The following is a 10,973-nucleotide window of genomic DNA, read 5'->3' as shown; positions in this document are numbered from 1 at the left end:
ATGGAAGCTTGTCATCCCGCACAGCAATCCAATGTCACTGCATACGGGGCCACAACTATGGCCATCATCACCCTGGAGGCACTTGCTGGCATGGGGATCAATGCTTTCATCGTTTGTGTGCTTTGCATTGCATGGGTCAAAAAGAAAACCTGGAATTCTAATGAGAAGATCTTGCTGCTGCTGGGATGCTCCAGGATTTGCCTTTCATGCTTCGCATGGGTATACCAGTTCATATCCATAATTTATCCCAACATCCTTCATGTTCAAATCATACTTCAACTACTTGCTTCTTTTGCAGCTGTTTTTAATTATTCCAACTTGTGGGTCTCAGCCTGTCTTTGTGCTTTCTACTGCATAAAAATTGCCAATTTCAGGAACAGCTTCTTCATCTACCTGAAAGGAAAAGTTGACAGGATGGTGCCCTGGCTCTTGTTGGGGTCAGAGATTGTAGCCTTGGCTATGGGCATTGTTCTCTATGACATCCATGAAACTCTGAAGAGGAACAACATCACATCCACCTGCCAAGAAAACTTTTGGGAAGTAACTATCAGAAAGGATAAAAATCTTTTGTTTTCCTGTTTTCTTTCTGGCCTTGTGTTTGCTCTTCCATTCCTGGTAGTCATCTGTTCTGCTGTTTTCCTTCTCTTTTCTCTCTGGAGACACAAGCGCACAATGCAGACAAGCTCCATGAAGGACCTCAGCATGGATGCCCACATCAGAGCCATGAAATCTGTCCTCTCCTTCTTAGTGATGTACAGCATCAACTTTGTATGTTTGATCTTGATAATAATTTATGCCATGAAGAAAGAAAATATCATCACACTCCTTATTTACATATATCTTTTGCTTTTCCAGGTATTCATTCCCTTATTCTGATTTTCAGTAATCCCAAGCTGGAAAAAGCAACGCTGAAAATCCTCTCCTATGTGAAGTGTGAGTTTTTCACCAAGTAGGAACTGTGATAACAGCCAGAGCCCATGTAAAATGTTGATCTTTTACTGTAGTAAAAAACTAATTTTATTTCTGATGCAGGACCCCAGGCAGTGTAGATGATACTGATGTTCACTCTTCAACATGCAAGCTAGAGAAAACTTAATTTGTATCTTTTGAGCTTTATTAGTTTGAGCTAAATATATCATTTTAATGCAGCATTATTATGATATTTGGATTTAAGTAAACTTTGAGTCATATTTGTGTCATTAACAAAGTAATTTAGCCCTGTTGGTAGGAATAATGCCTCAGCCCCTGTGTGGTGAAGGGATTAATGTGGGCATGAGAGTCTGCTGGTGAGGTGATGGATCATCAGGCAGAGCCCCTTTCCCTCTGCCTGGGCCCAGTGGAAGAGGGAGTGATGCTAATTGAGTGTTCAGCCCCTGCCCAAGACTCACAGCCTTTGCAATCCCAACCCTGGCTATCCCTCATCTCCACAGCAGCTGGCTGCCCACCCCCATTCACCATGGCAGCAAGGAGGTATTTTGACTGCAGCCTCACCTGCATTTCTCCCAAAAGGATCCATTTGGCATTTCAAATCCTCCCTGGCAGAGGATGGGAATATGACTGCACTGTGCAGACAGGACAGCAGGATTGCTTTCCTCTCCTCCCCAAAGCCGGGAACACCTCTTGGTTAAGATTTGCTCTTTTGATTTTGTCAGATTGTACCCTGGTGAAATTCTGTTCATAGGCCTACCTGGTAGTAAATTTGAGCTTAATAAATTACCCATTGCCCTTCCTTATTTGCTTCCTTTGTCATAAATATTTTTAGAGGTAGTCCAGTGCGTATATTTAATAGTGGCAATTCCCAATTTGTATTTCTTCAATAAAATGCAGAGCTGTGATTCTGTGACTCTGAAAGTTCTTATAGATTATGACAGGACTTACATGTTGAATTTGCCATAATCAGAAATTCAACTGAGATGCACCCATGCCTTTTGATCACTCAGGACAAGCAAAGGCTTTATTTTCTGTCAAATTTCTACACTCTAAATGGAATAGAAAACAGTGCAAGACAGGAACACAAACTGGCTGTAAAAAATGGAATAACAGTCGTGCCAAGCAGTCACAAATGTTTTGGTATTCACAGAATGAATTGGCTGCAATGAAGAGGTTTCTCTCTATTTTGGTTTACCTTTCCTTCTGCATGGCCCTGTGCTGTGGCACATATTATGGGCTGTATGAGTGCCTGGCAGTGGCTGATAGCTGAGTGTGAACACGCTGAGCCCTGTCACTCCCCAGAGGTTGTCACTGAGCCACAAAGAGCGAGGCAGGAACGGCCCCACGGCGCTCAGGGGCTGCAGAGCCCCCTGCCCACTGCAGCCCTGCGTGTCCTCTGTGCCCCACTGCCTGCAAGGACAGGATTGCCTGCTCTGTGGGACTGCTCTCCTGGCCTGCTCTCACCTGGAGATGAGCTTGGCTTTTCCCACTGCACTCTGGCTCACTTACAGCCCCAGGAAATTGGGTTTTGTGCAAGGTGCAGTGTGGAATGAAGCCACAGCTTCATCTCACAGTGACCCACAGGCAGATGTACATGGTGCCTGGTCCAGGAGCTGCAGCTGGGGGCCTGTGGGGTCTCAACCAGGTGAGGTCAAGGCTGTCCCATGCTGGGAAAAGCCAATTCCAGGCACTCCAATGGTCCAAACACTGGAAACTGCTCTTCTCATCAGCGACCATTGTGTCTTCTCTGGTAAAAGAGAAGTCCTGAAGGACTGCAGGACATGGGAGGCAGCCATGCTGGAGCAGGAGAAAAATGAAGGAGACAACTTTTTATGAACTGCCAACTACATTCCCTGTCCTCCTGTGCTCCTGAGGAGAGGAGCTGCTAGAGAATGTCTGAATGAGTTAAATCAAGCCTGAGAATATTGGGGTTGAAGATCAAATATTCTAGTTGTGTGCATGTTCTACATCATCCTACTCTGTTTTCAATCGGCAATAAATTAAACTGATTTTCCCTGTCTCAAGTCTGTTTTGTCTGGGAGAATAACTGGGGAGTGATTCCCCTCTCTTCATCTTGACTCATGAGCAGTTCCATCTTTTTTCCCACCCCTGTGCTACTCCAGACTGAGAGTCCAGGAATGACTGAGGGGGGCTCTGAGAGCTGCCCAAGGACAACTCCCCATGAGAGTGAAATTTGAAATAGTTCCAGTGGGGAGGAACACAATCAGTGCAGACAGCTCAGGCAGCAGCTGCAATGGGAGGGAGCTGCAGGCTGTGGGGAAGTGCTGGGAGTCCCAAGCATGGTGCCAGGCCTTGCACTGCAAAGGGCACAGGGACCTGTGGCACCAGCCAGCTGACTGGACACTCAAGACACCCCAGTCATCATGTGCACAGACAGGAAGGACACAAAATCCCAGGGATCCAATAGTTTGGCTTACCTCCTCAGAGGCACCCAGCTTGAGCTGCCTCTGTGCTACTGTGCCATGACTAAAGTGCTTGAAAGATCCAGAGGCCTGAGACTCCACTATGGGAAAGCCAGTGCCAAGCTGGAGAGGAAACCTGGTCTGGCTGTGAGCATAGTGTGTGTAGGGAGTGGAGTGGGGCAGCTGCCCACGGTGAAGGGGCTTTGGTGCCTGCAGTGACAGTCTCTGGTGCTGGGGCGTGACTGTCAGAGGCCTCCTGGGTGGTGAGACAGGAAAGTTTCCTTGACACCAGCATGAACAGAGCAGAACCTGAACTGGTCATTTCTTTTACCAGCTCACGCTCAGAGGGTCATTTTACCTGACACCCAGAGCCAGGTGTGCATTTCTCATCTCACCTGCAAAAAGCTTCCTCCCTGCTTCTGAACTGAGAGATGCAAACATTTAGGCCAGAGCAACCTCTCAACCACTGATTCTAGCAGGCTGCCTCACCAAACTACCCAAATCTCCTTAGACAGCAACTGCCCAGAAACAAGCAAACAAATAATTAAAGGTACTCGATAAAATGTCAATCCATCTTCGGGAGCATGGAAGCATTTGGAGTTGAATTTATATTTTCATAACAAGTTTATAACACCTGCCCTGAGGAGGTTTCATTTTGCTTTCCAGGATTGCCATCCTGAAACACCTGGGCCTTCTGCTCATTGAAGTCCAGTTATGGATGGAACATATCCCAGCAGTGAGGAGCAAGGAATATTGTGAGAAACATTCCTGAAGGACAGGGCAAGGAAGGGAGGGGATAGGTTGCGCCGTGGGCTGGAGAAAGAATTCCCCTGCAGCCTTTGAAAAGCACCATGGTGAGGCAAGCGTGCCCTGCAGCCCATGGAGGTCTGTGGTGGAAAGGTGAGGCACCTGCAGCCCCAGGAGAACCCCACAGCACAATCAATGGGCTGGGTGTATCCTGAGGGATGGCAGCCCCTGCAGAGGCCACGCTGGAATCAGCTCATGCTGAAGGACTGCAGGCCAAGGGTGGGACCATTGCTAGAGCAGGGGAAGAGTGCAAGGACAGAGTGGAGGAGACACCTTGTTATGAGCTGACTGCAACCCCCATTCCCCATCCCTGATGTAGGGGAAAGATGTAGAGAACCTGGGAAAGAGGCGTCAAACTGATCTGAGGAAGAAGGGGAAGGTGGAGGCAGCAGGTTCAAATCCTCTCCTTGTTTCTTATCAGCCTACAATATTTCCCATAGTCAATAAAGAATTTGATTTTGTTCTCCTCAAGACTCTTCTGTTCATGACATTACCTGGTGATTGATCTCCCTGTCTTTATCTCAGTCCATGAGGTTTTCCATCTTATTTTCCACCCCGGCCCCAACTGTAGGTGAGAGTCAAGGAGCAGCTGGGTGGGAAAGTGACAGCTGCACAAGGTCCACCCATCACAGCAGGTGAGACATGAAATATCTCCAGTAAGAACACAGCAAAACCACTTTGAACTGATCATTTCTGTCACCAGCAGCTCATGTCCAAAGGCAGATTGTAAGCAGCTGTGCTGGCCCTATGAAAGGCCTTGAAAAAACAGAAACAGCCACACATCCCCTTTTTCACTGCTGCTGCTCTTGCACTTCATGCTTTAACCTGAAAGCCACAGTTGATTACACAAAAAAAGCCCTGGAAGATCCATCTCATTCCCTACATGCAGTGCAGCATCCATCCCTTCCAACCGCACATCCCACAAGATTCAGCAGGGAAAATGGACTACCTTGCACATGTTACCACACAAAACACCACAGTCCCAGTGAACCATGCTGGCTTCATTTCTTCCATTTCCCCATGAAACCCCTGAGAATGTGACAGCCATCACAGAATCCCGCTCCTGTGCACCAGACCCACTCAGCTGGCACTGCAGGGGACAGGGTGTCCATCAGCACAGCCACCCTGCACAGCCCATGGGCACAGATGCAGGATGTGCCCAGCCTGGAGAAGCTGGCACAGGAGAGGTGCCATAACTCAATGGGAATGGCTGCCCAGTGCTGGAAGAGAATGGAAAACTGCTCTGGGTCACATTCCAAGTCTGTATGGTGGCCAATGAATGCAATTAGGAGCATGTGATATGAATATTCATGTAACATCCTGCTGGCTGTTCTATCCCACAGAAAACATGGCTGTCATCATTTGGAAGAGAGAAATATGCTGGGGGCTCATTTCCTGTAGCCATAGAGCTCTTGCTTGGGCTTTCATGTTTCCTGCTTCCACCACAGCACGAGATGAAATCTCCTTGGTTGCTGTGGTCCTGGTGTGCAAGGCCAAATGGGACAGGTCCTGTACTACCCCAAAGGGCGCAGGCAGTCCATGGCCTATGGAGCTTATCACAATTTTGCCTGGGAAAAACCTCACAGCTTTCATGGTCTAAATTCATTTGGAAGCTTTAGGGCACTGTAGTGTGGGGGAAAGTCAGCATGGTGCCATCTTTGAAAGCCTTCACTTTCCCAAGCAGATGTGATTGGAATCCTGGAACAGGCACTTGTCCCAGCTATTAATCTTTCACATTATATGCCTCAAACTAAACGTGTAAAAAAATCCTACTTTCCTTCTTCTGTCTCCCATTACCTGAGCCACTATATGTCTCTTCACTTACTCTTAAGGTAATGCCATTGGAAAAACAAACATTGATTTCAATGCCTGTGAAGCATCAAAGTGATGGCCACTTCACCAACATCAGGGCTCAATGTTGCAGCATCCAGACTCTCAGACTGAAAAGGACACTGAGTGCCCTGACCTGCTGAGCACAGCCAGGGCTCTGAATGATGATCATAGGCAAAATAGGGACAGAGGAACCCAGATCCTGAAGCCTGACACTGATCAAACAGGGATCAGTATCAAAATCAAAACACTCTCCACCACAGAAAAACATCTCTGCTCTTTGTGACACCCAGCACAGCCCCCCCCCAAACCAACATTCAAATAGTCAAGAGTGGCCCCGGGTAAGGGGATACCCAGCACATTTACATCCCTGCACCTGCCCTGTGCCCACAGCAGCGGCACCAAAATCCCCCCCAGCAGCAGCAGCAGCAGCAGCAGCTCTATAAAGCTCCTCTTGCCATCCCTGACACTCCACCAAGAGCAGCCACTGACCTGCCTCAGGCTCTGCTGCCACAGCCCCCTTGGCCAGCACAGCTCTGCTCCCCAGCTCACACCATGGAAGCGTGTCATCCCGCACAGCAATCCAATGTCACTTCATATGGAGCCACAATTCTGGCCATCAGCACCATGGAGGCACTTGCTGGCATGTGGATCAATGCTTTCATCGTTTGTGTGCTTTGCATTGCATGGGTCAAAAAGAAATCCCTGAACTCTAATGAGAAGATCTTGCTGCTGCTGGGATGCTCCAGGATTTCCCTTTTATACTTCTCATGGGTATACCAGTTCATTTCCATAATTTATCCCAACATCCTTCATGTTCAAACCATACTTCAACTACTTGCATCCTTTGCAGCTGTTTTTAATTATTCCAACTTGTGGGTCTCAGCCTGTCTTTGTGCTTTCTACTGCATAAAAATTGCCAATTTCAGGAACAGCTTCTTCATCTACCTGAAAGGAAAAGTTGACAGGATGGTGCCCTGGCTCTTGTTGGGGTCAGAGACTGTGGCCTTGGCTATGGGCATTGTTGTTTATGACTTCCATGAAACTCTGAAGAGGAACAACATCACTGCCACCAGCCAAGGAAATTTTTGGGAAGTAACTATCACAAAGGATATACATATTTTGTTTTCCTGTTTTCTTTCTGGCCTTGTGTTTGCTCTTCCATTCCTGGTAGTCATCTGTTCTGCTGTTTTCCTTCTCTTTTCCCTCTGGAGACACAAGCGCACGATGCAGACAAGCTCCATGAAGGACCTCAGCATGGATGCCCACATCAGAGCCATGAAATCTGTCCTTTCCTTCTTAGTGATGTACAGCATCAACTTTGTATGTTTGGTCTTGACAATAATTTATGCCATGAAGAAAGAAAATATCATCACACTCCTTATTTACATATATCAGTTTGCTTTTCCAGGTATTCATTCCCTTATTCTGATTTTCAGTAATCCCAAGCTGGAAAAACCAAAGCTGAAAATCCTCTCCTGTGTGAAGTGTGAGTTTTTCACGAAATAGGAACTGTGATAACAGCTAGAGCCCATGCAAAATGTTGATTTTTACTGCAGTAAACAAGTAATTTTATTTCTGATGCAGCTCTCCAGGCAGTGTAGATGATACTGATCACTCTTCAACAACCAAGTTAAGAAAACTTAATTTGTATCTTTTGAGCTTAATTATTTTAAGCTAAATATATTAGTATCATATTGCATTATTATCATATTTAGATTTAGGCACACTTTGAGATACATTTTTGTGATTAATAAAGTAATTTAGCCCTGTTGGTAGGAATAATTTCTCAGCCCATGTGGTGAAGGGATTAATGTGGGCATGAGAGTCTGCAGGTGGGGTGATGGATCATCAGGCAGAGCCCCTTTCCCTCTGCCTGGGCCCAGTGGAAGAGGGAGTGATGCTAATTGAGTGTTCAGCCCCTGCCCAAGACTCACAGCCTTTGCAATCCCAACCCTGGCTATCCCTCATCTCCACAGCAGCTGGCTGCCCCCCCCCATTCACCATGGCAGCAAGGAGGTATTTTGACTGCAGCCTCACCTGCATTTCTCCCAAAAGGATCCATTTGGCATTTCAAATCCTCCCTGGCAGAGGATGGGAATATGACACCACAGTGCAGACAGGACAGCAGGATTGCTTTGCTATCTTCCCCAAAGCAGAGAACACCTCTTGGTTAAGATTTGCTCTTCCAACTGTGTCAGATTGTACCCTGGTGAAATTCTGTTCATAGGCCTACATGGTGGTGAAGTTGAGCATAATGAATTACCCATTGCTATTCCTTATTTACTTCTTTTTTCAGAAATATTTTTACAGCTATTCCAGTGCGTGTATTTAATAGTGGCAATTCCCAATTTGTATTTCTACAATAAAATGCATGAGTTGTGATTCTGTGACTCTGAAAGTTCTTATTGAACATGACAAGACTTACATGTTGAATTTCCCAGAATCAGAAATGAAACTCAGCAGCACTCTGGCCCTTTCATCTCTGAGGACCAGCAAGGGCTTTATTTTGTGCCAAATTTCTACACTCTAAATGGAACAGAAAAATGTGCAAGTCTGGAACACAAACTGGCTAAAAAAATGGAATAACAATCGGGCCAAGCAGCCACAAATGTTTTCGTATTCACAGAATGAAATGGCTGCAATGAAGAGATTTCTCTCTATTTTGGTTTAGCTTTCCTTCTGCATGGCCCTGTGCTGTGGCACATATTATGGTCTGTATGAGTGCCTGGCAGTGGCTGATAGCTGAGTGTGAACACGCTGAGCCCTGTCACTCTCCAGAGGTGGTCACTGAGCCACAAAGAGTGAGGCAGGAACGGCCCCGGGGAGCTCAGGGGCTGCAGAGCCCCCTGCCCACTGCAGCCCTGCGTGTCCTCTGTGCCCCACTGCCTGCAAGGACAGGATTGCCTGCTCTGTGGGACTGCTCTCCTGGCCTGCTCTCACCTGGAGATGAGCTTGGCTTTTCCCACTGCACTCTGGCTCAGTGAAACACCCAGACAACAGTCTTTGCTCTCAATTGGGGAAACAGCTTGAGGAGGCAGGAGGGGAGGAGACAACTTGTTAAGAGCTGACTGCAGCCCCTATTTGACTTGCCCCTGCGCTGCTCTTAGGGAGGAGCTGAGGATGAAGGAGGGAGGCTGAGCCTCAGATGATAGGGGTATGGGGGGAGTGTGATCAAGTTTTCCATTTCCTCCTCATTATCCTGCTATATTTTCTTTTTTTAAATAAATTAAGTTCATTTTCCTGGTGTCAAATGCATTGTGTCCATGATAGTAACTGGTGAGTGATCTCCCTGCCATTATTTCGAACCCTGACTATTCCCGACCGTGTTTTTCACCCCTGCCCTTCCTGTGGGTGAGAGAGAAGGAAGAGCTCAGTGGAGTTCTGGCTTCTCCCTGTGAGCAACCCATCACAGCAGGTGAAACATGAAATAGTGGCAGCAAATACAAAACAGAACCTGAATTGGTCACTTCTATCAGCAGCTCAGGTCCAGAGGCAGATTGTAAGCATCTCTGCTGGACACATCTCACCAGGGAAAGGCCTTGAAAGGACAGAAACAGCCACAAAACCCCTCTTCCCCTGTGTCTGCTGCTCATGCACTTCAACCTTTAACATGATAAACCTGATCACTTACACAGGAAAACTCTGGAAGATCCATCTCATTCCCTACATTCCATTGCAACATTTACCCGTCCAAACCTCACATGCCACAAGACTCAGCAGGCAACATCCAGCACCCTGCAGATGTCACCACACAAAACACCACAGCCCCACAGAACCACAGATGGATCCCTCCGTCCATTTCCCCATGAAACCCCTGAGAATGTGACAGCCAGCACAGAATCCCGCTCCTGTGCACCAGCCCCACTCAGCTGGCACTGCAGGGGACAGGGTGTCCAGCAGCACAGCCACCCTGCACAGCCCATGGGCACAGATGCAGGATGTGCCCAGCCTGGAGAAGCTGACACATGACAGGTGCCAGAACTCAATGGGAATGGCTGCCCAGTGCTGGAACAGAATGGAAAACCGCTCTGGGTCACATTCCAAGTCTGTATGGTGGCCAATGAATGCAATTAGGAGCATGTGATATGAATATTCATGTAACATCCTGCTGGCTGTTCTATCCCACAGAAAACATGGCTATCATCATTTGGAAGAGAGAAAATGCTGGGGGTTCGTTTCCTGTAGCCATAGAGCTCTTGCTTGGGGTTTATTTTTCCTGCTTCCACCACAGCATGAGATGAGATCTCCTTGGTTGCTGTGGTCCTGATGTGCAAGGCCAAATGGGACAGGTCCTGTACTACCCCAAAGGGCACGGGCAGTCCATGCCCCACAGAGCTTAACACAACTTGCCTGGGAAAAACCTCACAGCTTTCAGGGTCTAAATTCATTTGGAAACTTTAGGGCACAGCAGTGTCGAGGAAACTCAGCATGGAGCCATCTTTGAAAGCCTTCACTTTCCCAAGCAGATGAGATGGGAAGCCTGGCACAGTGACTTGTCTGATTTTTACCCTTTTACGTCATATGCACCAAATAAAACTTATTATAAATACCACGTTTACTTCCTGTGTCTCCCATCACCTGCCCCAATATGTGTCTCATCATTTTCTCTTAAGGCAATGCCATTGGAAAAACCAACCTGGATTTCAATGCCTATGAGGCATCAAAATGAACTCCACTTCTCCAGCATGTGGGCTGAAGGTTACAGCACCCAGACTCTCAGACTGAAAGAACAACAAGTCCCCTGACCTGCTGAGCACAGCCAGGGCTCTGCATGATCACCATAGGCAAAATAGGGACAGAAGAACCCAGATCCTGAAGCCTGACACTGATCAAACAGGGATCAGTATCAAAATCAAAACATTCTCCATCACAGAAAAACATCTCCGCTGTTTGTGGAGCACAGCCCCCCCAAACCAACATTCAAATAGTCGAGAGTGGCCCCGGGTCACAGACTGCTCTCCTGGCCTGGTCTCACCTGGA

At 47.3% G+C, this 10,973-nt stretch overlaps 1 protein-coding gene and 1 pseudogene across 1 annotated transcript; both read left to right on the top strand.

Annotated features, from left to right (window-relative positions):
• On the top strand, positions 1-1,681 carry LOC128947453 (taste receptor type 2 member 7-like; annotated as a pseudogene).
• Positions 1,682-6,545: 4,864 nt separating this feature from the next.
• On the top strand, positions 6,546-7,499 carry LOC128947496 (taste receptor type 2 member 7-like). Its single transcript, XM_054291768.1, has one exon. It carries the CDS (start codon positions 6,546-6,548, stop codon positions 7,497-7,499), a length of 954 nt encoding a protein of 317 aa, XP_054147743.1.
• Positions 7,500-10,973: the final 3,474 nt, after the last annotated feature.

This window comes from Melozone crissalis, unplaced genomic scaffold, assembly GCF_028551555.1.
Source record: "Melozone crissalis strain CALT ecotype California unplaced genomic scaffold, PUWL_Pcris_2 ptg000106l_1, whole genome shotgun sequence".
NCBI classification, from domain to species: Eukaryota; Metazoa; Chordata; class Aves; order Passeriformes; family Passerellidae; genus Melozone; species Melozone crissalis.
Note: the sequence above shows the minus strand (reverse complement) of the source record. Positions and strands in the feature narration are given on the sequence as shown.

Coding starts and splice junctions, on each gene's coding strand:
- LOC128947496 (XM_054291768.1), top strand. CDS start 6,546: ATGGAAGCGTGTCATCCCGCACAGCAATCCAATGTCACTTCATATGGA.